Source organism: Rhinopithecus bieti, unplaced genomic scaffold (genome assembly GCF_001698545.2).
Source record: "Rhinopithecus bieti isolate Rb0 unplaced genomic scaffold, ASM169854v2 scaffold_973, whole genome shotgun sequence".
Classification (NCBI taxonomy): domain Eukaryota; kingdom Metazoa; phylum Chordata; class Mammalia; order Primates; family Cercopithecidae; genus Rhinopithecus; species Rhinopithecus bieti.
Window position 1 is genome coordinate 543,089 of NW_016803205.1, and position 27,752 is coordinate 570,840.

At 38.8% G+C, this 27,752-nt stretch overlaps 1 protein-coding gene across 5 annotated transcripts in view; it reads right to left on the minus strand.

Moving 5' to 3' along the window:
• Positions 1–348: 348 nt before the first annotated feature.
• The window catches only part of CRYZ (crystallin zeta), a 28,660-nt gene continuing 1,256 nt past the window's right edge, over positions 349–27,752 (minus strand). Inside the window, exons 1-11 of one of the 5 annotated variants that reach the window (XM_017869029.1) lie at positions 27,625–27,717; positions 27,390–27,461; positions 25,814–25,852; positions 20,231–20,354; positions 18,639–18,791; positions 14,610–14,773; positions 9,631–9,682; positions 5,149–5,298; positions 2,146–2,247; positions 1,938–2,033; positions 349–1,506 (exon numbers count right to left, since the gene is read on the minus strand). In XM_017869029.1, coding sequence (XP_017724518.1) covers positions 1,345–1,506; positions 1,938–2,033; positions 2,146–2,247; positions 5,149–5,298; positions 9,631–9,682; positions 14,610–14,773; positions 18,639–18,791; positions 20,231–20,341 — 990 coding nt within the window. In that variant the 5' untranslated portion in view covers positions 20,342–20,354; positions 25,814–25,852; positions 27,390–27,461; positions 27,625–27,717 and the 3' untranslated portion in view covers positions 349–1,344. Of the gene's footprint in view, positions 1,507–1,937; positions 2,034–2,145; positions 2,248–5,148; positions 5,299–9,630; positions 9,683–14,609; positions 14,774–18,638; positions 18,792–20,230; positions 20,355–25,813; positions 25,853–27,389; positions 27,462–27,624; positions 27,718–27,752 lie in introns of those variants that run through there. The other 4 variants (XM_017869019.1, XM_017869037.1, XM_017869042.1 and 1 more) reach the window with 4 other exon arrangements.

The following is a 27,752-nucleotide window of genomic DNA, read 5'->3' on the forward strand; positions in this document are numbered from 1 at the left end:
CTTGTTGCACGGAAAGGAATCCTCCATTTTAGGATGCACATAAAATGCTAGCCTATATTGATGGCATTGCCTTAACACTTTTCTTTTTTTTTAGTAATTTTACAGGGCATTAACCTATAAGAGAAACAGTGGATAAACTTGGAAAATGCTAATAGCAAAACCATTTCAGTCATGGCACATATAGCCAGAAGCCAATAATATCCTTCAACTATAGAAATTAGCAGTGTCTTCTGTTTATTACTGAAACAGGATTCCATGTTCAAGCCAGAAATTGTCATTCAACAGAACAAATCAGGTCAAAACAATCAACCACACAATGTGACAAGACAAAAGGATGTACTCATGTGATGAAAAACAAACATAACAAATAATCAAACTTTTATTTCCTTGAATACAGTATTGATGGTAAGATTGCTAAGAGGTCATCCCTATATTTAGTTTAGATAAAGGCTTCCAGCATAGAACACTGTTAAGAAGTAACTGTCAGGAGCTATGCAGAAGTGATGAGAGGCAAATACTATAAAAACTGGAAAAGCAGGTTTTGATTTTCTATAGACTTTATTACACATTATTGAGACAAATGCAGATAATTCTTAATTTATCTAATTTGTGAGCTTAATTATTTCAACAAAATATATGACCCTCACCAGACAAACAGATAACTCTAAATCTACTCTGAAAATCTAATCAATTGAGAAGTATTACCTATTTGGAGACTATGTAGTATATCAAAGATAAAGCTCGTATTCTCACAGAACATATGGGGTCATTGGCAGCCAACCAATAATGAAGTAAATATTCTAATATTTGGGAAAATACTGAGAAAACTAATAAATTGTCCTGGACATTATTTATTCTTGCCTTTACAAAAGACTTACACATCCAAATGAGGTTAGTTTAGAGTAGAGGTTTTGAGTCCAGAAAATGTTCAAAGTCTAATACAGCCATGGCTAATCAGAGACTAGAGAACCTTTACAAAGGTAAGTAGGCTTGAAAACCTTTGGAAACTGAGCAGTCTTATTTTGAACTAGCATGTTTTAATCAAAGGTATGGAACTAATCAAGTATCAATTAAGAATTACTGGAATGCACCCTCATGCCAAACGATGACTAATATGCTATTTCCTACTATGATGACTCCTTGATTTGAGACAGATGGCATAAAAAAAATATTGCTAGCCATACAATGAATTTTACTCTTCTGCCTCTGCTCTCTAAAGAAAAATCTTATTTTTTCACGTAAGAAACTCATGAAATTGAGTATTAATTAAAGAAAAGATAGGGTAAGTATAACTGGGGGAAAGACAGTACCTCTGATTACACAGGAAATCCATGAAAGAATTAATCATAAGAGAAGAATCATTTTTCCAGTAGCCCCACTGCCATGAATGATATCTTTATGAGCCTCGGCCACCTTCTCCAATGGATATTGAGAACCTATTACAGGTTTCAACCAGCCAATTTCCATTCCAGCTTGAAGGGCTGCTGCATATTGCTGAAATTCCTCCTAAGAAAATGAAAATAAATTTCTTTTGTAGTGAACCATGATTTAATTTTCAGAAGCATTAAAAAAACTTCAGAATCTAAGTGTTATACCATAGTCTCTTACAAATGTGTGACTTTTGTGAACTTGTCCATAACAATAGAAAAAGTAGTTCTCTACATGATAACCATAAATCCCATCTGCCCGAGACAGTGTTAGTGTACAAAATACCTATTGTCCTGAAATAATTAGTAGTATCACATTTCTGTCTCAAAGGTATGCTTACTTGGATATAAATTATATTGTCACCCTAGCTGTCCTTCTGGTGACAATCCTTACCAACTCCCTCTAGTCATACAACTAAGTTTAACATCTACTCAAACTTTCAGTTTGCCTGAATAGGCAAACTGTACCAATGTTTAAGTTATCAAAATCAGAAGTACTTCTTTTCCTACCTTGGTTGAGGAAAACAGAGTAACTCCAATTATACTCGACTCCTTAGCCATGGTGTCCCGTGGGTTTATTTCAATAGTACCTCTGTTGCCAACAACCTAATATGAAAAACAGCAAGTCTACAGTTAAAGATTACTGCAAAATAGTGTTAAATTGTGGTAAAACATTAAAGTGGTAAAAAAAAAAAAAAAAAAGAGGAGGAATACTTACTATCACTCGACCTCCATGTGACAGAAGACTCAAGTCTTTACTAAGATTTACATTAGCTAACATTTCAATAATTACATCAATTCTTTTCTCACCAACATATTTCTATATAATAAAAGAGAAATGTAGAGTAAGATAGCAAGTGAAAAACTGTAAAATAGCTACTATCTGTACAAGATATTATAAAAATGTTTCAAATGATATATAAATGCTACATCTTTGAAACTAATAATGCAAAAGTTTAAATAATCTAATTATATAATTATGATGTAATTCCAAGGTACCAGCTAGAACTTAAAATGGATAAAGAATTCGGTACTAGAATGATCATTCGCTGTACCATGAAATACAAATTGGCCTGGAATTTCTAGGTGGCCTAGACTCACACTTGAGTATTAAGAAATAGCTTTTCGCTTAGGCTGAAAATTTTCTATCTTTAAAATAAAATTTCATAAAGAAACAACAAATCAAAAGTCCCAAAGCCCCAAGGGGCTCCCATTTTATTAATAAACAAAAGCAAAATAAAATATCATTAGCTGTTTGGTTTTGCATGATTTTTGTTGTTTTAGTGTATCTGGTTTTGTTTTAAATGGTTTATAATCTGTTTGACGCACTAATTCTTTTGGGTTCTTGGATGATGGATGCTGGCTCTTACAAAAAGCTACACACATCTACATTATATTCATTTTATTTTAACACACACACACAAATGAATCCTTGTGCCAGGGATTACACTAGGTACTAGGAATGCAAAGACAAACAAAGGGAGCTCAAAACAAAACTAGTGAGAAAGATGGGAAATACTACAGTCATAACTATAATGCAATGGGCTAAGTAACACATTAGCAGAAATAAATCATACAATACAGAGAAAAAAGGTTAAAGATTGATTGCCTGCCACGGTCAGAGGAAGTTCCACAGAGACGATGAACTTGGCCCTGAGGGATGAATAGGAGTTTCCTAAGCCAAAAGAAAGGAGGATGAGTAAGGGGAAGTTAGATCTGAAGCTGAGTCAGTCTGGACCAAAGAAAAAGAAAAGCGAAGATGGAGGGGACTGAGACCACAGGACTGAAATACAAGCAGAGCTGAAGCATGTAATCAGGTAAGGGGGAGTGGCAGGGAGAGGAAGAGGTAGGATAGAGGAGACTGTAAGTTGGGACAGATAGCGAAAATACAGTGAATGCCATGTTAAAGGATTTGGATTGCGTTTTTGTTGTTGTTGTTGCTGTTTTCTACAGCTGTTTATTACTGTACGTGCAAGTACAGTAGGGAACAGAGAGACAAAACTCCTGTCCTCATAAAGCTTCCATTTTAGTTGTTTCTGGAGTTTTTTTTTTTTTAAGAGGGAGATGACAGCATAGATAAAAGGGGATATTAGCTTAGTTATGAATAACACTCAAGGCTGGAGAAACTGAGGCCTAAACTAAGTTATGGTGGTGAGTGGAACAGAGATAAGGAAATACATTTGAAAGGCATGTCAGAGAAGAAATTGATAAAATAAGGTAACCAACTTGCTGGGTAGGAGGGAGAATGATAATTAAAAGACAGGAAAAACAAATAAAATGAGGGTTTCTCTCTTGAGTGACCAGATGAGTAGCAATGTCTAGCAGGTTGATGGCATGAAGGAAGTCAACTCACGCCAAAGACAGTTTTGGAAATCAACAGCATATGGGTATTAAGGGAGCCACAAAAGTATATGAGACTGATCAGGATGAAAGTCTAGCACCAGGGAAGATGTGAGACCAAGCAAAAACAACCTAAGGAATATGAATATTAAATAACATGAAGAGGGGGAGACTGAAAGTGAAAAGTCAGGAAAGTAAGAAGAGAACCAGTTTCAAAGAAATGTGGTCAGGGTCATATGCTCCTGAAAAATCAAACAGGATGAGGACTGAAAGAAGACCAGCAGACTGTTAATTAGGAGCTTCTCAGTGACCTCTGAGAAGCAGTATAAATACTTGGGCTATAAGCAAAACTGCAGTGAGAAGTGATGGACGGTAAGGAAGTAAAACCAATAAATACTACTTTTTCAAGAAGTTTTGTGGGAAAGAGGAGGTGAGCGAGGGGGGTGAGGTAAAGGTTAAGAGAATGTTTTTGAGAATGGGAGAGACTTAAGCAGAAGGAGTCAGTTGAAGCTCCCAAGACCTCATGATCTTAAAATTAGATTACTGCTAAACAAAAACCATACTCTTAAAATAATGAGCCATTTCTCATCTTTGTGAATATTCTTGGATAATGGTATCAGCAGTGAGTGCTAGATCTTAGGTTTCCCAGACGTATAACAAAGGAGTGCTTTTGCTGGGCTGTTTGGTAAGATGATTGCCAAAAAGGTAATAAATTCTCACTCCTATTTTTTCCTTCATTTGTTTACACAGTACTCAATATTTGGGAAATTCTAATCTCCCTAACATGAGGAAGTGGTTGAGGATTAGCAAAGCAACAAGTGTTTAGCAAATTGCTACTATAGTACAAGTGAAGAACTTCGGAATCTGCTTGAATTCTGTTAAATGCAGCAACTAACTAAATGCCACCTCACCATTTTGGATGCAGTAGTGATTATTCCTCCAAAACATCCAGCTAACAAATGAACTTCATTCCCTGGGCCACACAGATCCGATTTGTAATCTATGGATATCTCACCTTCCATGGAGAATTCACATCAGTTGAAATTATATTAAGAATACCTCACAGCTACAAATATAAAGCTGCAGCTTTACTTAAAAGTTATTTGCATTAAAAAAATCAATTTTATAGCTATAAGATTCTAGAGAAGTTATATTCTACTTAACACACATAAACAATACAAAAATGATAGTGACGGTTTAAAATTTAGACATCTCTGTTTTTTAAATAAATTAAAGTTTTAAAACACACATAAAATTCATCTAGGCACTGAAAACGGAAGCAAACAGCTTTAAAGGAGTAGTTGGTTAAAAACGTGTTAAAAAACCACGTAAGTCTCCAAGGAACAAAGTTTGACTTTTGTAAAATGGTGGAAAATTTTACCTTAATTTTATCAATATAATTCACTTCTCTGTGATTGAACACTTCATGGGCTCCATTTTGCAAAACAATCTTTTGTCCTTCCTCAGTACCAGCAGTGCCCAAAACCTTTAAGCCATAAGCTCTAGCAATCTGGCATGCTGCTAATCCAACCTGAAAAACAAATACAACCCAAGAGTTACATATTCTCTACATTCCTGCAAACACTTACACACATACAAGGAACTTAAGACTCCTATAGGACCCACACTAACTTTAAGGAACTTAAGAGTGTAAATGAAGAAATAAGAAAAATAGCTAACTTTAATTGAGCATTTAAAATATTCCAGGAACCATACTAAATAATTTCTACATATTGCTTTATTTTATTCTCACAATGACCCTATAAAGTAGATACTATTATTGTCCCTATTTTACAGATAAGAAAGTTGAAGCTTCAAATTATAAGTAATTTGGCCAAGTCACATGCAGAGATGGAAACAGGAGCTAGACCAGTCTGACTGCAGAACTTAAGTTTTTAACCACTGTATCAATATGTTTGCAGGGTTTAAAGATGATCAGAACATGCTCTCTGACTTCTTTGTGCACACGAAATTCTAAATAACAAATGTAAGGCTTCTAACATTTAAGGAGAAGAGACAGGTATATGGGCAAATTAACTAATTCATCCATATGGTTTATAGAGTGTTTACGATGTGCTACACATGGTACTTAATGTAAGAAAGAAATTTACATTCTAAGGGTGGAGGAAGATAATCGTCATATGAACAAATTGAATGAATAAAATAAATTCAGGAAATAAAAGCGCCAAGAAAAAATAAGACTGGCTATTGGGTTAGAGAGATAGGAATAGGGGCTATTTAGGTCATCAGGAAGGGTCACTCTGAAAAAACGAGACCTGAAAAAAGTGAGGAACAAGCCACAAGAACATCCGATCGGCCATGTGGAGGATGCCGTGGGCAGAGTGAATGGCTACTGCTAACCTGGGGAGCTGGGAATGCAGTTGGGGTCACAGAACAGAAAGAGGGGCAGTGTGGTTCAGGGAAGGGCATGTGCGCAAGGGTCGAAGATGAGGCCAGAAAGGCCGAGTCACATAGGATCTGAGGGGTGAAGGTAGAGGTTTCTGAGTATATTAAAAACTATGCAGAACCACTGGAGAGCTTAAGCCAGGAAACGATCTGGTTGACTCAGGCTTTAAAAAGGCTGCTCCAATTACATGTGAGGCGCAACGAAGGCGGTGAGGAAAATGGGAGGAGGAAGATCAGTTTGTAGCTGTTAGAACAGTCTAGATAAGAGATGAAGCTGGCTTGAACAAAGGTGGTGGCACTGGAAAAAATAAACAAATTCAGATATAGTTCAGAAGTAAGCTAATGCGACTTCCTCACAGACTGAATGCGGGAGATGAGGAAAAGAGAAAAATACAGGATGTCTCCTATGTCTTTGGCCAGATTAACTGGGTAGAGTAACTGAGAAGGAGACTGGAGAGCACTAAGTTTGTGAAAATCTCCAGATTTCACTTTGCCAAGTGTAGTGGTGCATGCCTGTAATCCCAGCTATGTGGGAGGCTGAGGTGGGAGGACTGCTTGGGCCTAGGACTTTGAGGAGTTTGAGGTTGCAGTGCTCATACACTGCACTGCACTGCAGCCTGGGTAACGGAACAAGATTCTGTCTCTAAAAAATAAAAATAAAAGAACCACTTGGAACATGGTGAGCTGTACAGTGCTCATCTACTTAAAGGTGAAGATATTCAGCAATCAGGTGAATATGAGTATGGACTCAAAAGAGTTCAGTTGGAGATATATATTAAAGATTCATTATCTTACAGACGGTATTTAAAGCCAAAGGATTAAGTGGAACATGGTGGCTCATGCCTGTAATCCCAGCATTTTGGGAGGCTGAGGTGGGTGGATCACCTGGGGTCAGGAATTCGAGACCAATCTGGGCAACCTGGCAAAATCCCGCCTCCCAAAGTGCTGGGATTGTAAGAAATCACTAGAATACCAGATCAATGTGCTTAGCTTAGCATAAAAGAGAAATCAAAGTAGTTTAAGAGGACAGACAAAAGAGCAATTATTTAAATAACAATACTAGGAAATATGTCTGATTAGATGACAAATGATTATACAAATAAGTGTCACATACATTGAGAACAGAGTTTCCCAAACTTGGCACTATTGACATTTTGGGCCAGATAATTGTTTGCTGTGGGAGACTATCCCATGTATTGAAGAGTATCTACCCCCTAAATGCCAGAAACCCTTCCCCAAGGTGTGACAACCAAATACGTCTTCAGACATTGCCAAATGTCCCAGAGCAGAAGGAGAAATGATACAAAATCACCCGCTACTCATAACCAGTGATTTACAGGGAGGACTGGGTTGGGCAAGAAAAGAATTAAGATGAAAAATAATGATAGAAACAGATTAAAGTTGTAACAGATTTCCAGGCCTGAAATGGACCTTAAAGATTATATGGCACATGGGAATAACAAGGCTGGACTCAGCCAGGTTATGGCAGGAATTTGCTTAACTGAAACAAATACATGGAACTCACTGTCTGACGGAGGAGAGAGACATCCAATTAGATACAACACAATCCACTATGGGGTGGGCCCAATTGATTTTCTACTTTAATTTTCAAATTTAAATAAAATACCTCTAATAAAACCATACTTTAAAAAGCTAATGTAACTACATCTCCTGATGTTCTAACTGCTTTAAAAGGGTACTCAATAGCTCTTTTAAAAAGGCACTGTTTATTCTATTCTTGTCAACAATTATACCAGCAATACTCCTTTGACAGATTATGCACCATTATGTGTCAACTAGTTTTCTTCTACTTATTTTGCTAACACTAAAATAGGGCACTCCTCACCAACATATCTGGATAATAGCTGTGTTCATAAATTCCACACCATTTTAAACACAAAACATAATCCCCAAGGAATTTGAATTAAATGAGGACAGAAAGTACAAACAGACGCAAGGCAAAACCCAGTACTGTTTCCCTCTGATAGGACAGGGAGGATCAGAAGCGCTTCACACACCAGGTCGACAGCCTATCCCTGCCAGCCGAGGATTTAACAAACTCAGCCAGCTCAGAGAACAGTGTGGATTTCACCTTAAAAAAACAATCATGGTGAAGCAACTGGGCTTTTTACAAGAGGGTAAAGGGAATATAAAGAGATTTTCTTTAAACTCTTCTCTCCCCTTTCTACTGAAATCTTTCCCTTCTGCACGGAGCACGATGTTAGCTCTCTGAAAGCCAGGGTAATTTAAATAAATGTATGTGTTTGACAGATCCTTTAGTTATTTAGGGTTAAATTTAATTTAACCAAAAAATAGCCTCTTCAGTGAAGTTAAACAATGGGAGTTTTGGACAAGGTGTATCTGTCATATTTTCTCAAGCCCCATAAAGACAATCTTGGTGTTTTTTAATAAATTGTCTGATCTGTGAAATCCTCTAGAATTGACCTATTGGAAGTGTAGGAAGCTAGGTGTGAAGCCTCACATCTACCTAAAGAAACAGAGACAAAAAGGACTGAAACTACCTGTCCTTTTACTTTTAAAGGTAAATTCACATTTTCAAGATACCAATCATTATTCAGGGGACAACGTGCCATTTAATATGTTATTTCTTTCAATCCACTCTCCAGAATACACAGTGCTCTGTAAGGGTTAACAGCTTTCTCAAAGTAAGTATCTAGCCCCAGGCCTTTTATTTTTAAAATGCAAAATCTTATCTCCAAAATTTCCAAAGCATCCATTGATAGAGTTCCTGTGGATTTCTTGTTAAATTCTAACTGCAGAGCTCTAACTTTTCGCTCTAAGCTCCTGAGAGGCAGATTGGCAGCTAGTTTCTTGAAGAGGTTTCTCACAGCCCTGTGTTGGATGATTTCACTGAAGGGCTTATTTTAAGTTCAGAGTCCTCCTCCCCCATTCCCCCACATTAGCATTTTCAGCCATGGGTTGTGGTGTTAAGGACAGGCCTGTATACTGCACTCCATGAATGTCATCAAAGCACAGCAGGCAAGCAGCAGAAGGGAGATAGAAAGGACTAAGAATTCACAGTGTAGCTTTACCGTGCTGTCTGGGGCAACATAGGTAAGCTTTAATGAGCCTTAGTTTCCTTATCTAAGGGAATATGGAATTAACATCAACCTTAAAGAACTGTTTAAAATTCTAAATAAATATTTTATATGCTACTTGAAGGCAAAACAAGGCCAGTTTATCTTAGTCCACACCCACTACAGGTGGGAAATCTAACATATTTTTGAAGGGGTGCTCTGTTGGGTTTATTAACCAAGAAATGCTAAACTAATGACTAAATATCACCTTCAGAAGACCAAAATCAAAAAAGCTTTACTACATAAAGAAAAAAAGCATCTTTGACTATATTTATAAATCTGACTTTTAAAAATGACCAAAGGAACTATAATGAAATAAATTCAAGCTTGTTTCAAAATATACTAAAAAAAATACTTACTCCTCCACTCGCCCCATGAACCAGAACACTTTCTCCAGCTTTCACACGGGCACTGCAAAAGAAAGTATAAGTTACATCACCTTATATTTTGAAGCTAATTAATATTAGGTGTTTTCATCATCTTAAGGAATTTCTACCCTTAGTCTGGCTAACACTAACACAAAGAGCAAATGCAAGCTGATATACAGCCCCAAATATTCCCTAAGCTTCACAGAATAAACAAAGCCTTCAATTCATTTATTTCTTTAACAAGTATTTATTGGGAGTCTTTATGTTCCAGGCACTATGCTGCTGGACACTGGGATCACTATGCGGCGCTACTTCTGAGTAGCTACAGTCCTTGTAGGTCATGAATTGAAACTGCTGAGCCTGGAGGATCTGGAATCTCTCAATCCCATATATCCCCACAGAAAGGGCCTCAAAGCAGGTTTATTATAGCTCAGTCTTTATTCTGTGGTCTAGAGTAATGTCCAAGTAAACACAGTAGCTATTTTTTTTGCCCGAGGAAAGAAAGTATTTTTTTCTTCTCTCCATGTCTCCGAACATCAGGTTGCACCAGCCTTGTACTCTCACTTCAGAGAGCAAAGCTGAGTCAGCAAAGGTCAGAGAGTCGGAAATGCGATAAATCCTATCACAAAGATTCCCATGTCATCCCCTAAAATGTCCAGATTCTCTGGTGAAATGGCATTTTCTTTTTACTTCTGGTTCATATGACTACTTTTCTAGTATATACTGAAAAGAAGGGACATGCAGCAAGGCATGAGGGGATGCCTCACTATTCCAGATGGACAGTGCCAATGTCACAAGCCAGCAGATGCTGTGGGATCCAGATCTGACTCTCAGAAAGGATCTCTTACTTCCTTGAACAATGTGGGGTGGCCCCACTGTAGAGACATTATGGAACACTATGCTCCATCTGGGAAAGAGAACACAGTAACCAGAGTCCTGCTCCCAGCTGTGCACCAACAACTGAGAAGTGGCAACAATGAGCAATAAGAGAAGCTTTCTCCCACACTCTTGCTTGGCGCTAAAGAGAATGAGGATAATATGTTAAAGTAAAACATAAACATAAGGGGATAGGATCACTAGTGTTAAACTATGGGATATGAAATACCTCCCAACTAAATTTTCAAAATTCTTATACGATGCCCCTCAAACACTAAAGACACATTCTCATAAAAATCCCTAGGCCTGGGGTGAGGGGAGAAAAAGCAGGCAAATCCTTTCCTCAATCCTTGTGCAGAGTCTCTGTGACAGTTAATTTTATGTGTCAACTTGACTGGGCCAAGGAATCCGATAATTGTTCCAACATTACTCTGGATGTTTCTATAACAGTTGTTTTTTTCTTGTTTTTTTTTTTTTTTTTTTTTTTTAAATGAGATTAACACTGAAATAGCTGGATTTCGAGTAAAGCAGACGACACTCTAGAATGTGGGTGTGCCTCATCCAATCAGCTGAAGGCTTTTGTTCTCAAAGACTGACCTCTGATGAGCAAGAGTAAATTCAGCCAGCAAACTTTCTAGGGACTTAAACTGCACCTCTTCCTTGCGTCTCCAGCCTGCTGGCCCACCACAACAGATTTTAGACTCACCAGTCCTCCACAATTTCATGGGCCAACTCTTTAAAATGAATCAATCTGTGTGCGTGCGCACGTGTGTGTGTGTGTGTGTGTGTGTGTGTACACAGTGACTGACTCTTAAGGAATTTATACAGAGATAAATGATAGATTAGATAGATCAAATAGATAGATGATTGACTGATAGACAGGCAGACAGAGAGACACACATCTTGTTGTTTGCTTCTCTGGAGGACCCCGACTAATACAGTCATCTTCCCTGGTGCTCACAGCACTCAGCCTGGCCTTCCATGCTGCTGTTCCCTACCATCTTCTAGTCACTAAAGACTAAGACCTGGCACACAGCCTTTCTCTTCCACCCCAAATCCAGCTCCAATCAAGGAAATTCAGCATTCCCCAGAAAATCAAGCATCACAGTTCCTGAATTTTCCTCCACGTATAGCCACTCTCTCCCAGGGGTATAACTACCAGCAACCATTCCCCCTGAGAAGTATCAGATGCCAATAACCAGGATTATGACACTAATCTATCCTAATTCTGAAAACCCATATTCTCTCAAAATCTTTCTTCAACTATACAGAGATTACTGACTCTCAACAGCTCCATTTCTGCCCACTTGCTGCTCCTGGCCTTCCTTCCATCCCTCCTCAGCCTGGATTGCATAGTAGATTGCCCAACCTCCTCTCCCCACAGTCGCCTGTGCTCTCATTTCCTTTGCACCATTCCATTTTGCCACCAATATTCCAGCCCTGGATTAATGTTCAAATCTAGCTTCCTTGATACTTTATCCAAATGACTAAGTATTACAGAAAAAAAAAAAAAATCACATGACCATGCATTTTGGTGCCACTTCAGCTCTGATTGTTAAAATATCACTTTTTGCCTCCTACTTAATTGTGAAAAGTGAGGCAATGACATATAAGTACCTTCAACACTCCACCTCCCTACCCATAAATGTTTCCATAATTGTATCATCTTTACCCCTTCTAGGTTTTACGGATAAGCTATCCTTTCCATACTGGAAGCCAGTCTCTCTACCTATGTCCTAAGTCCTTTCCATCTTACCTTATGCAGATTTTGTTTGATCTGTAAATATGTTCAAGTCTTGCCTATTCTTAAAAAAAAAAAATCCCTTTTTCCCACATACTCTCCTCAGGTAACCTTCTACTCTCTCTTCCTTGTCTCCCCGATTTTTAAAAGAATAGTCGTCACTCAAGGAATTGATTTCCTCTTCCTTCCTCAATCCACTCAATCAAGCTCTTCCCACCATTCTATTGAAAAGGAACTGACTAATGTCACCAATGACCTCTTAATTGCTGGGCCCAACTGTTATTTGTTTCTGAACAGACCTCTGTGTTGCATTTGACAGCTGGCCTCCCTCCTTAGTAGCAATATCAATTGCCACTCCTAACGCTGCCAGCAGTGATTGTTGTGAACTTGTGAAACTGTGTGAGCCCTGTACTAAGAACTTTATACACATTACCTCCAAATAATTCTTACCACACCCTAGCAGGTAGGTGCTGTTATTATCTATGTTTCTCAAATCAGTAAACTGCACCTGAGATGTTTAAGTAACTTAACCAAGGTCACACAACTAGCACTATGTGAAGACATTAACCCAGGCCTTTCTGTCTTCAAAGCCCATGCATTCACTGGATGCTTAAGGGATACCATGACCTCTAGATTCTGCCGGCCATGGAATCCTTTCAGTCTCTTACGAGTCTATCCTTTTTCTCTCACTACATTCTTAAATGGTGATGTTCACGAGGGTTCTATTCTCACTCCAGTGTTCTCACTCCCTGAGGGATTTCAACCACTTCTCATCTTGTCAATTCTTACCTACATGCTGCTATCCCCAAATTTTTATCTCCAGTCTTCAAGCTTCTGACTTTATCCAATAGGCTACTGAACCTCTCCATTAGGATGTGTGTCTCACAATTTCAAATCCAAAACTGAATACAGCTTCCCTCTGAAAACTTTCTCCTTCTTTTCTTCGTCACAGTTAAACATGAACCAAGCTAGAAAGCTAGACTACTCTTAAGCTATTCTCTTACCTCATTCTCTACCTCCAAATAATCACCAAATACCCCTGATTTTACCCCCACTAAATAGTCATTCTTTCCTCTCTACTTACTTCTTCTACCAGAACCCTTGCTCCATAAGGATTTTGTCTAGTGGAGACTCCTATAAGACACTCCTATCTCTCTCCATTCCTGTCCTCAAATCCATCCTACACACAGCAGATAAGTGATCTCAATCAAACATCACAATGGTAGTCTCCTGAATAAAGCATTTCATTACTTCCAGTCCTTTACAGAGCAATAGATGAGCTCTATAATCTGTCTTTTACAATCTGAATTCTATCTATTTGATGACAGTTAACATTTATTGAAAGATTACTCTGTTCCAACTTTATTCTTCACTACTCTTTCTCTTGAAATTTCCTAACAAAATCAAGTTGCTATAGCTGTTCCCACATACCACATTGTTTTTCCCCATACTATCCCCATTGTCTAGAATGTCCTCTCTCCTTCTAGTTACCCTTCCTCAGGTGAATTCCCTCTGATGCTTTTCAAATACTTAGTAGACGGGATTAAAATATAGATTCTCAGGCACCAGCTATGGAAACTGACCAGAGGGTCTGGGGTAGGGCCCTATAGTGTACTATTAAATTGCTGCCTGGATGATTCTAATGGATAACAAGATTCTTGAACCACGGCTTTAAAATAATAAGTCTTTTTTTTCCTTTTTTTTTTTTTGTGAGACGGAGTCTCGCTCTGTCGTCCAGGCTGACATGCAGTGGCACGATCTCAGCTCACTGCAAGCTCCGCCTCCTGGGTTCACGCCATTCTCCTGCCTCAGCCTCCTGAGTACCTGGGGCTACAGGTGCCCGCCACCACGCCCAGCTAATTTTTTGTATTTTTAGTAGAGATGGGGTTTCATCGTGTTAGCCAGGATGGTCTTGATCTCCTGAGCTGGTGATCCGCCCATCGTGGACTCCCAAAGTTCTGGGATTACAGGCGTTAGCCACCGCGAAAATAATAAGTCTTACACCTTGCCAGGAAGCCCTACCTCATCACCACAGGCACATGCCTTCTGAGCCTATATATCCCTATGCACATTTCTACCACTGTACTTCCCACATTATATATAAATATGATTACTCTTATGTCATTTCCCTTACTAGACTATGAGCATCTTGAACACAGTGTTCGCTCTTTTTTGTATCCCCAGTGATTAGCACAATTTCCCAAATTCACAGTTTCCATTATATAAATGTTTAATAGTAAGTAACTGGTAACCAAAAGTAATGAACAGATGAATGGACAGACAACTAGAAGGGAGGCAGTTAACACTGCCCTCTTTTGGCATTGGCCATAAAATTGACAAAGTGTGTTATTACCTGTGGATCAGAGCTCGATAGGCAGTAAAATATGGGATACCGATGGCAGCTCCTTGTTTAAAGTCCAGTTTTTCAGGTAGTTTGTAAACAGTGTGGTCTGCTGCAAGAGCATACTCTGCATAGCCCCCAGAGATCGTGCTGCTAGTGAAAACTCTGTCACCTTTCTAGGGGAAGAGACAAATGAATAAATGCAGGAGGACTAAAAATATTACGTCAAAATAGGTATAATCCTTTATAACAAGAAATAAGTGAATACTTATCTATTGTTCTCTATATCTAGGGTCTCATATAAATAATTTTTGGTTTTTTGAGTTGGAGTCTTGCTCTGTCACCCAGGCTGGAGTATAATGGCATGCTCTCAGCTCATCGCAACCTCTGCCTCCCGGGTTCAAGCAATTCTCCTGCCTTAGCCTCCCAAGTAGCTGGCATTACAGGCACGCACCACCACGCCCAGCTAATTTTTGTATTTTTAGTAGAGACGGGGTTTCACCATGTTGGTCAGGCTGGTCTTAAACTCCTGACCTCGTGATCTGCCCACCTCGGCCTCCCAAAGTGCTGGGATTACAGGTGTGAGCTATGGTGGCCAGCCATAAATCATTTTAAAATACTGAACATTTAAAAATATTTAATAATGGGAACTGATGGGAAGAAAATCTAAGGAAAACAGAAAAAAACATAAGGAAGGATAAACTTCCTTGAATGGCATCATGATGATGCTGATGGCTCAGTCCATGAAGAGCTTGGTATGTCAGGCACTGCATTAAGTGTCTCTGGAATGTTATCTAATTTCATCTTCACAACAGCCAGTGAGGTTGGCATGTTTATTATCTCTTATTTTAGAGCAATCCCCACTACACAGATGAGGAAATTGAGGAACAAAGAAGTTCAATAATTTCCTCAGATCAAGCAGCTAGCAAATAGCAGGCAACATAAACTGTTATTTTTGCCCAAAATGCTAGGGAGAAGAAACAAATAAAATCTGAAGTTTCTTCCACACACCAAACACCTACTCTAAATCCCATCCATGAGTTTTCTCACCCCTGCATTGCCACTATGTCTCATGCAAACACCCAAAGGCAGAAAACCATACTAGGACCCTGATAGCAGATGACCAGGACAACCTTCTTCTTGTCACGGCGCCAGAAACACAGTAAAGTCTCAACAAATGTCTGTTGGACCTCACTATTAAAAAGCAGATGCAGGACTCAGGGTGAAGTAATGCCCTAGCCAGGCACTATTAGTCCAGTATGTAATCCACACGTTAGGAAAAATTGGACTGCCCACTGTAACCACCAGCCTTAACTCCTCCTTCTTAAAAAAAGTAAATATTCCTTAGAAGAGGCAAATTATTAAGGCAATGATTGCTCAGTATACTTTAACAGAAATCTGAAAATGTAGAAATGCTATCTGATAGGATAAAGACAAAAAGATTCAAAAGCCATCCAAGAATCAAAGACAAGTACCACCACTTAATATGGTTGCCTAGAAATGTCAAATATGATGAAGATTAATCCTGTTTTTACAGCTAAAAAACATGTTAAATTGATTTCAATATAATTCAAACATTTACTGTGAATATACGATATAGAAAGCATTATTTCAAGTTATGTGAGGGACATCAATACCACTGTCCCTAATGTCAAGCATCCTAGACTCTAGGAGGAGAGAAAAGCAAACGATAGAAATAATTATAAAAGCAAGGCAAACATGATGAGCCACTGAGGATAAAAGAAAGAAATCACTTCTAAGTAGAGGAAATTAGGAATAGCTTCTTTGAGAAACTAATAATTGAGGTAAGTCTTGAAGAACAGGACAAGATTTTGAAAACTAGAATGGGGAAGAGTCATTACGGGTGAAGGAAACAAAGTTGGCAAAATCATAGGGACAGGAATAAATGCCAAGAAATTAGCAGCATTTATTACCAATGAGTAAGCAGACTAACGTGTGGTACGTAACCATTTCAGGAGATAAAATGAAAAGAAATTGAAGCTAAAGTGTAAAATCCTTTGAATCCATGTTTATAAGTTTCAATTAAATTTTGTCAATTAGAAGAACCAATATGAACAAAAACACAGAGATGAGAGAGCATGGGATGTGCAGGGAAGGACAAACAGTTCATTACTGAAGAATATACTACACTGTGAAGAGGAGTGGGAGGTAAGACTGGAAAAATAGATGGGAGAGAGCATGAAACAGTCTTATTTCATAACAATACGGAATTTTAAGAGTCTTCCTGAAGTCTACAAGACATGGATGCAAGAATGAAAACAGAGGTGTAAAACAATCATAATTAAATTTTATAAAAGGATTCATTCTAGATTAAGGATGAATTCCCGGGAAAAGAGAAAGTTACGTAGCCATTATAGAAATCCAGGTCGGGGGTGTAGTTAAGTAGGTAAGATAGCCTGAACTAAACTACTGGCAGTGGAAATGGAAAGGAGAGAGAAAACAGTTCTAGTAAGGGAAAGTGAGGAGTAATCCTCAAATCCCAGAAGTCACCAGGACAGTCACACAAGAGAGGCACTATCTGCAGTGAGAAAAGATAAGCTAGTTTTAGACACGTTTTGTACGAGATTTCTGGAGGTTGACCATGTGAGTCCAGTGTCTCCAACAGAACTCTCTGCAGTGATGGAAATGTTCACATCTGCACTGTCCAGCAGGGCAGCCACTGGACACAGGAGGCTATTAAGCATTTGAAATGTTGCTAGAGTGACTCAGGAACTGAATTTTCAATATGAATTTAAGTTGAATTTTAAATTGCCACATGTGGCTAGTGGCTACCGTTTTGGATAGCACAGATCCAGAGTTTAGCAGAAAGTTCTACGCTAAAGATGTAACATGTGATAATGGCAACAAAGAGAGTGTATGAGATTGCAAAAAAGGTAAAGAATACAGAAAGCAGAAGTCTAAATAGAGACTGAGAGCCCTAAGCAACACCAAGATTTGAGGAATATCCAGAGAAAAAGAGAGGCCTGAAAACGGAAGGGGAGAGGAGAGCAGAAGAAAATGATGTCACAGAAGCTGCAGAAAAAGTTTTTTAAAGAAAAAGTTGTGGCTGAGAGTGTCACATGTCACAGAGAAGTCAAGAAAGATAATAACATAAAAGGGCCCATTAACTCCAGCAATACAGAGGCCATTAGTGACATTAGCAAGAGTCCTTTCAGTGGAGCCATGGGGGCAGAAGCCAGGTTGCCACAGGCTGAGGAGTGGAAAGTTGTATGAATTTGCCAGTCTTCCTGTACAGGGGAACAGTAATCTTCTCTGTGTCAACCTAATTTTGGTAAGGTGCTGCCAAAGTTGAGTAGGTCAAGGAATTATGAAGAAAGATGCTAGGACATGAGTCTACTATGAATATGTCTTTTGGCATATATATATATATATATATATATATCTCCTAATCATAACATTTTCAGTGACTGAGTCAGAGCTCCAAAATTGTATAGTGACCTTGCATTTTTTCATGTTTTACTTATTTTTCAAAAGAATTAACTTTCTCTTTATCTTATGAAGCAAAATTTATAAAAAGAATTAAAAATTATATTAGCTTGTATATCATCAAGAGTTGGGAAATAGTCTAACTTCCTTGTGTGCTTTCTTTCCTTACATATTTCTATTAAATCAAAAAAATCACAGTTCATTCTGTGGGGACATGAAGATACAGAAATTATCCANAATTTATAAAAGAATTAAAATTATATTAGCTTGTATATCATCAAGAGTTGGGAAATAGTCTAACTTCCTTGTGTGCTTTCTTTCCTTACATATTTCTATTAAATCAAAAAAATCACAGTTCATTCTGTGGGGACATGAAGATACAGAAATTATCCAGCACCTATTCACAACAAAGTAGTAAACAAATAAGGCCTCTGGATAAAATCTAATCTCTTTTTTGACTAGAAGAGTCTCCCAAGTGGCAGAAATTGTGTAACAGGGCCTTTTAAAGCCTTAAATAAGATGCAGTTGAAAGCTATGTCCAAATATTTTAAGGAAATAAATTAAGCCAAACAGAAATAATTAAAAATGCAATACCTTGAAAGCAGATGCATTATCTCCAACAGCTTCTATCACCCCAGCCACATCTGAGCCAGGAGTATAGGGTAAGAGTGGTTTTATACTATGAGTACCAGAGCGAATGTATGTCTCCACAGGGTTGACACCACATGCATGGACCTCGATTAGAACCTGCAATGACAATGTATTTTAGTTCACAGAAAGAATATAGGCATTCATTTAACTTTATGCTAGGACTGTGCTGATTATTGGAGCTATCAAACGGGAGAAAAAAGCAAAACAAATAAGTGCTTGCCTTCAACAAGCTCACATTCCAGTTTTACAAGCTAACATAAATAAGTATGACAGAATGGCTATGTACTGTATTAAAAACATTTTGGGGAAAATAGTGAAAGAAATATTTAAGGGGATATGTGGTAAAGACCTCTGCATGTTCGTCAAACCCATTTTCTTCTTTTCCTGGGTACACAGAAAGAGAGGTGCTTCTTCACCTCCCTCATGGTTATGATTAGCCAAGTGACTGAGTTCTAGCCAATGGAATGTTAGCAAAAGTGACAGCAGACACTTGCAGGCCTGACTGATTAAAACTTCCTAGCCAAGCCACACTGTGCTTTTCCTCTTCCATGGAGACCCTGGAAGACAGGGGTTGGGTGGCAGAGCCACATGAAAGAAGAAGCTGAGTCCCTAAGTCACTGTTGGAGAACAGCTACCCACTCACATTTGAGAACTTTTAAATTTAGTGTATAAGAAATAATTATCTGTGGCTGGACCATTGTAATTTTTAGGTTACAGCAACTGTAGGAGTTAATTTTACCTTAATTAACAGAATGATTACCTCTGGTATAAAAGTCAGGGAAGGTTTTATAAAGGAAGTGGTATTTGAGTTAGGGTTTAAAAGATAAGTAGAAATTAGGAATGAGAGGAAAAGGATAGTTTGGGTAAAAAGAAAAATAGCACGTGCAAAGACAGAGGAATGAAAGGGAGTCTTAAGAAAATTGGACAAAATCTCATGTTGTTACAGCACTATATCTCTATATGGAAAGAGAGTGATGAGAAAAAAAATTGTAAAGATAGGTTATAGCCAAACTGTAAAAACTCTCATAGGCTTGCTAAGAAAATTAGACTTGGGAGGCATTGAGGGTGCAGTAATAAAAATACGTAATTTAAAATCAAAAGTATATTATTAAAGTCATTGGAGATGATTAAACTATACACTTAAATTCTCATGAATCACACATGAAAAAGCACGAATGCAAAAGAAAATTGTTCTCCCAGCATGCAAAAAATAAAAATCATGAATGTTTGTAATAGAATAACTTATTCAAAACTCCTTATGTGTCCATTCAGAAAAATCCAATTATTGCACTACATAGATCATTCCCTACATCAAAAATTTTCTTATAACCAAAGGTTATTCTTTTTCATACATCTACTTCACTAATTATCAGGTTTATGTTAACTTTATCAATGTCCATATGTATATATAGCATAAATTGCATCCTAATTCAATGTCTTTAAAAATAATTGTGACTCAGCTTCTTTTGAACACTATTTGCAAGAGACTCACACTCAGTATAATTATGGCCTCAATAAAGTAATTGTATTTCTACCTGATGGTCTTTTGGAATTGGTACTGCAATATCTGACTGCAATTTCAGGACTTCTGGTCCACCAAATTCAAAAACTCTAACAGCTCTCATCAACTTCTGTCTAGTCGCCATGGTGATCTAGATACTAAGAAAGAAAAAAATTAATGTATTGTCACATTGTATCTAAGATACCACCATGTTTTTTCCCCCCTGGAGGGAGCAGATCAAACAATTTTTTCAAATAACAATTTAAATCATGAGCTTATCACTGATCTCATTTCATGTTTAAGGACCTTTCATCTTACAAATCACTCAGCTACAAAGCAAAATACTTCATGATACTTACTGTAGGGATTCAGTGCCTTCAACAAAGGAATCAAATATGCAAACAAAAACATCTGGATAGACATAGCATGATACCATATTTAGGTTTTCTTGCTTGGGTTGCGATTTTAGAAATTTCATGAGTTTAGTTTTATTAACATTAGGTAAACCGCCCTCCTTTTGTTAGATTATGAAACATTTCAAACACTTCCCTGACACCCAGTGTATTGGTTCATTTTCATACTGCTATGAATAAATACTGGTGACTGGGTAATTTATAAAGGAAACAGGTTTAATGGACTCACAGTTCCACGTGGCTAGGGAGGTCTCACAATCATGGTGGAAGGCAAAGGGGAAGCAATGGCATGTCTTACATGGTGGCAGACAAGAGAGCTTGTGCAGGGGAATTCCCTTTTATAAAACCATCAGATCTAGTGAGACTTACTCACAATCACTAGAACACCAAGGGAACTCCCTTCCCCATGACTCAATTACCTCCCACCACGTCCTGCCTTCCCAACAGTCTCCCAAAATCTTAACTAATTTCAGCATAAACTCAAAGTTCAGAGTCCAGTCTCATCAGAGACAAGGCAAGTTCCTTCTGCCTATCAGCCTGTAAAATCAAAAGCAAGTTAATTACTTCCTAGATACAATGGGGGTACAGGAAATGGGTAAATACAGCTGTTCCAAATGGAAGAAATTGGCCAAAACAAAGGGGCTACAGGTCCCATGCAAGTCTGAAATCCAATGGGGCAGTAAAATCTTAAAGCTCCAAAATGAACTCTTTTGACTCCACATCTCACATCCGGGGTCACTCTGATAAAAGAGGTGGGTTCCCATGGTCTTGGTCAGCTCTGCCCCTGTGGCTTTGCAGGGTAAAGCCTCCCTGCTGGCTGCTTTCATTGACTGGCATTGAGCGTCTGCAGCCTTTCCAGGCATACAGTGTGAGCTATCAGTGGATCTACCATTCCGGGGTATGGAGGATAGTGGTCCTCTTCTCACAGCTCCACTAGGTGGTGCCCCAGAAGGGACACTGTGTGGGGGCTCCCAGTTCACATTTCCCTTCCACACTACCCTAGCAGAGGTTCTCCATGAGGGCTCCATCCCTGCAGCATACCTCTGGCTGGACATTCAAGAATTTCCACACAACCTCTGAAATCTAGGTGGAAGTTCCCAAACCTCAATTCTTGAATTCTGTGCACTGGCAGGCCCAACACCACATGAACGCCTCAGAGGCTTCGGGCTTGCACCTCTGAAGCAATGGCCTGATCTGTATGTTGGCACCTTTAGGCCATGGCGGGGATGCAGGGCACCAAGTCCCTAGGCTGCACACAGAATGGGCGCCCTGGGCCCAGTCCAAGAAACCATTATTTAACTCCTAGGCATCTGGGCCTGTGATGAGAGAGACTGCTGCAAAGGTCTCTGACATTCCCTGGAGACATTTTCCCCATTCCATTATCTTGATGATTAACATTTGGCTCCTCCTTACTTAGGCAAGTTTCTGCAGCTGGCTTGAATTTCTCCTCAGAAAATGGATTTTTTTCTATTGCATCTTCAGGCTGCAAATTTTCTGAAATTTTATGCTCTACTTTCCTTTTAAACATAAGTTCCAATTCCAAATCATATCTTTGTGAATACATAAAACTGAATGCTTTTAACAATGCGCAAGTCACCTCTTGAATGCTTTTTTACTGCTTAGAAATTTCTTCTGCCAGATACCCTAAATCATCTCTCTCAGGTTCAATGCTCCACAGATGTTTAGGACAGGTGCAAAATGCCACCAGTCTCTTTGCTAAAACACAACAAAAGTCACCTTTGCTCCAGTTCCCAACAGGTTCCTCATTTCCATCCCAGACCACCTTGGCCTGGACTTTATTGTCCAAATCACTATCAGCATTTTAGTCAAAGCCATTCAACAAGTCTCTAGGAAGTTCCAAACATTTTTCCCACATCTTCCTGTCTTTTGAGCCCTCCAAACTGTTCCAACCTCTGCGTGTTACCCGGTTCCAAAGTCGCTTCCACATTTTCAGGTTATCTTTACAGCAGTACCGAACTCTAATAGTACCTATTTACTATATTAGTTCATTTTCATATCGCTATGAAAAAACACCTGAGACTGGGTACAATTCATAAAGGAAAGAGGTTTAACGGACTTGCAGTTTCACGTGGCTGGGGAGACCTCACAATCATGGCAGAGGGCAAAGGAGAAGCAAAGGCACAACTTACATGGCCGCAGACAAGAGAGCATGTGCAGAGGAACTCCCCTTTATAAAACCATCAGATCTCCGAGATCATCCTGGCTAACACAGTGAAACCCTGTCTCTACTAAAAAATAGAAAACAAACAAAATTAGCCAGGCGTGGTGGTGGGCACCTGTAGTCCCAGCTACTTGGAGACTGAGGCAGGAGAATGGCATGAACCTGGGAGGCGGAGTTTGCAGTGAGCTGAGATCCTGCCACTACACTCCAGCCACTACACTGCAGCCTCAGCAACAGCGCAAGACTGTCAAAAAAAAAAAAAACAAACAAACAAAAACAAAAAACAAAAAACAAAAAAACCATCAGATCTCATGAGACGTATTCACTATCATGGGAACAGCATGCAAAGGACCTGCCCCATGATTGAATTCCTCCCCCAGGTCCCTCCCATGATATGTGGAAATTGTGGGAGCTACAGCTGAAGACGAGATTTGTGTGGGGACACAGCCAAACCATATTACCCAGCTTTAACAAATCTTAACATTTAAAAAACCTAAACTATTATAGATATAATTGAAGCCAAACCTGTTTCTGGCCCACCCTTTCAAGAGGTGACTATAACCATAAATTCAGTACTCATCATTCTCAAGCATTTAATATCACTTCTACATGTGTATGTAATATTAAACAATATGTGTTATTGTTTTGCATGTTTTCAAAATTCATACAGTTTAGGGAATACAAAATCTCAAAACTTAATGCTGAAAGGAAAAGCAAATTCTGATTTGAAAAGAATTCTACAATTTGCTTTTCCTTTCAGCATTAAGTTTTGAGATTTATCAATGTCGAAACATTTGACTTTCTGTAGTTCACTCATTTTAACAAAAGGAGAAAATGTCAAAACTAAAACAGTGCACCATATGCAATCTTTTATAAATTACAAGGGCACAGCTAACCTTTCTGTCATATCACTGTTAATATCAAATGAAACAAAAACTCAGTTCAAATAACCTATAAAAAGGCAAAGAACATTTGTACAGAAAATTATATAATCCTAGAAAATTTTATGTACCTGTAAAGATGTAATGAAAGGTTTTGACTACATCCCCATAATTTTATCTGTGGGTTATCATAATTTCTTGAAATCAACCAAATAGTGTTAGATTCTGCCATCACCTAAAACATCTGCTTCAACCACAAGAAGTTTAAACATTGAGAAGAGTTGCAGAAACCAGGACCTGATACGAAAGAATTCAGACTTTTACTGTATCAGAACTCCACACAGGACTACTCAGAACAGAGCCCATACTGGCTATAAAATGTCATTCCACATTTCCACATACAGCGGCTGGGGCAGGGGGTGGAATCAGAAGTATTTTGGTAGTGTTATTGATGGAAAGTTCCTGATATAATCAATCAAAAGTTTGTGTCACTTTAAAACCCTTAAAATGATTTAACACAGTGTCTAGTACAAAGGAGAAAGTGACATTTCCAAGGTTGTTTAGCAATGACATATCCTGAAGGGTGGTCCTCGGGGGGAAAAAGAGGCAGAAGCAGGCAGACGGCATAAAGATTGCACTTTAAAACAGCTTGGCAGTGTCTGACAGGGAGATGATCTGTCAGAGGGCAGGGCTGGGAAAAAACAGCCCACTCCTCCTCAGCAATCTCACCACTCTTACTTCCATTCAGGTCTTCACTCTAGCTGAGAATTCTTTAGACAAGGAAGTGAAAGTGTCAAGAAAATAAAAAAGAAAAAGGTTGCCCAGATGAGAATTTTCCATGGTGGATATAAGAACACAGAGGTTGTTTTTGTTTTGTTTTGTTATTTCAACATGGTGTTATGAGAAGAGCAGGTTTTGGAATACGCAGCTCAAAGTGTGAGTCCCAGCTCTATTATATAGCAGCCACATGGCCTTGGGCAAGGCAGTCAACCATCTGAAATCTGGGCTCCCACTCAGAGTTACATGCTAGAGACATGGCAAGCACCAAGCAAAGAACTTAGCAAACACATGCTCTTGTATATAGTAGACATCATTATTGGTTTCCCCTCTATTCTTTTCAGTTTCTGAATCATAAGGATTGCCTGAGCCCAGGAGACCCAGCCCAGCCTGGGCAACATGGCAAAATGGCATCTCTACCAAAAAAAAAAAAAATTAGCTAGGTGTGGTGACAAGCACGGGTGGTCCCAGCTACTCAGGAGGCTGAGCTGGGAGGATCGCTTGAGCCCAGGAGGTCAAGGCTGCATTGAGGCAGTGAGCTGTGATCGTGCCACTGCACCACTCCAGCCTGGATGACAAAATGGCATCTCTACCAAAAAAAAAAAAAAAAAAAAAAAAGCAGACTAGAGAAGTCAATAAAATGTTATGAAAAAATATATACTCTATAGTTTTATAATTATCTTTAATTTAATATAACGATATTTACGGGACTCTGGTTGTGAAAACAAACTCTTATTCTCAAAGAATTCGGTGAAGATGACTTAAACAAAACATTAATACCAAACATTGGTTGTTACCCAATGTGTATTTTTCTGAACCTTAACTGTGCATGAAGCAGTGTGTTAAACTCAGAGAACACAAAGAGCAAGGAGAATATGCCCCACCCTGCCCCTAGCTTCTGTAAGCTAGCTGGGTGCTCTCTCTCTCACACCTACACACATACCCTATGAGATGCTTGCTCTTTTTCCATTTTCCATTATCTACCTACTTCCTACCTATTTCTTTCACTCACATCTCACAATTACCATAAAAAAAATTGTTGTAATAATAAAAGTAAAATCACTCTGAAACAGGAGCTGTATCTCCCTGCCATGCCTCGCCCCCCTCCCCCGCCCCCACCACACACATGCATTTTGGCATTGGCTAAGTGAGAGAAAGGAATAAAGAAAGAGGACTCATCCTACTGGATTTGGAAGACTCATCTGTTTTGTCCAGTACCACATTATCCTATTGGGCTTGAAAGTGATGGGGCATGGCCTGACCACACTATCTCCTACTTTGCTTCAGCTGATCTTATTTCCCACTGAGCCTTTAGCATTCTAATTGATCAGGCTCCAACCTGCACTCATTGCCTTTGAACTCACCTATCCACGGGATCATCATATGCTTCATAATGATGAAGCCTGTCAAAGGAGATTATACAAATAATAAAATAACGTGGCATACTGATAGCAAACAAGATAATACTTAAACTCCTGTAATACTGGATTTCTTCTAAAAAGCATAAGTCTTTCACTTTCATTGACATAACTATTTTCACAACAAGTAGAGAAGTTATTAAAACTATGATTTTATGCAGAAGTAAAAATAAAATCGCCATCCATTTTATGGATGAGAAAATATCACAAGAGGTTAAGAGACTTGGCCAGGGTCACATAGAAGCAAAGCTAGAACCCAAGTCCTATAATTAAATGGTGTTAGCTGATTTTTTTTTTTTTTAACTTTACAATCCTTTTCATCTCACCCTTTGAGATGCTGGCATATAAGACCCTTTACTTCATAGAAATAAACTTTACAATAGTGATAGTGAGAAAGACTGAGCTAGAAAATGTGAAATCAAACTAACCTGCAAGTAGAATCACATATTTTATGACTAAGGCATCTGCTTAGAGTTTGAAATTTCTCAAATGCCCACTAAGTCAGGGAATGCAGCAGAAATACAAAGGACATGATTCTATTTTTAAAAATGTGTAAAAAAAATTACTCCCTAGCATCGGATCCTTGTGGACAGGACAGACCTTTCCATTGCTTGTGGTGTTTAATTAAACTATACTTCAAACAGGCCTTCCTGTTTATTAAATATAAACTTTTAAAAATTGGAGTCCCTTGGTTTAATTTTTGGTTTTATTTTACCTCTGAAAGGTTGCCAATATGCCTTACAAATCTAGGAAATAGAAAATCTAAAATCCCTCCTCCAACAGTGATCTTTTTCCTGGTCATGCTTGTATCCATTTGATTTAAATGAAAATTAAAGGAATTGGGAAAATGTTAGAAGTATATTTTAACATAGAAAGAACAGATCAATTCACAAAGCCAGAACAAAGGAACATTATGAGACAAGAGCAAAAGTAAAATTAAATAAGAATTCTGGCAAGAATTTTAAAAACTGAAAACTTAGAAAAAAAATCATTACAAAATGTCCTGCTGCTAATAAAAAATAACTCATGTAAGTATATGGTGTATTAATAATCCAGAAGGTAAAAAAGTCAAGAATTACAAGTGGTCAAAGAAAGTCTCTTCCTGGCTGTGTGATCTTATCAGGTCACTTCTGTTCACTTGTGACAGGACGGAGTATGAAGAAGGGAGGAGTTTAACAGATAATTCCGGACTCCTCCAGGTTCCCTGATGGTATGGAACAGGGCAGTCTGTTCCCTAATGTTGGGGTAGCAGAGCTCGGAGAGATTTGCTGCTGAACTCGCTGCGCTAACCAGACACGTAATCACAGTGGCTTCAGTGGGACTCACACAGCAATTTCCATTAGCTACGGACAAGCATTCCAAACTTTAGCCTTTAAGTTTAATCATTGACACACCTTCCCTGGTCAGAGTCTCCTCTAGAAACTCAGTATAAACATCCTACGATGTGTTAACAGGGTGTTTCGTAATTTTCTTTTGAACATTATTCTAAGTGGGGGGCGTCACAGGGTCAATAAAAACATACATTTCTCTCAAAGTAAGACTGCAATCCTGATGACAAAGCTGAAGGAAGACCAGGCGGCGAGCTCCGGGAAACCTGTAATTGTGGGAATCAAGGAGAAAAAAATTTCCCACAGCTGGGCTGTGGGAAGGGGCCCTACCTAGGAGAAGAAATCAAATCCCCTACAGCTGGGCTGTGGGAAGGCGCCCTACTTAGGAGAAGAAATCCCCTACAGCTGGGCTGTGGGAAGGGGCCCTACCTAGGAGAAGAAATCCCCTACAGCTGGGCTGTGGGAAGGGGCCCCGGACAGACCGCTGCGCGCTGCTGCAGGAATCCCGAAACCCAGGCACTGGCTGCAGGGAAAATCAAGGGGGTGAGTGGCGGGGG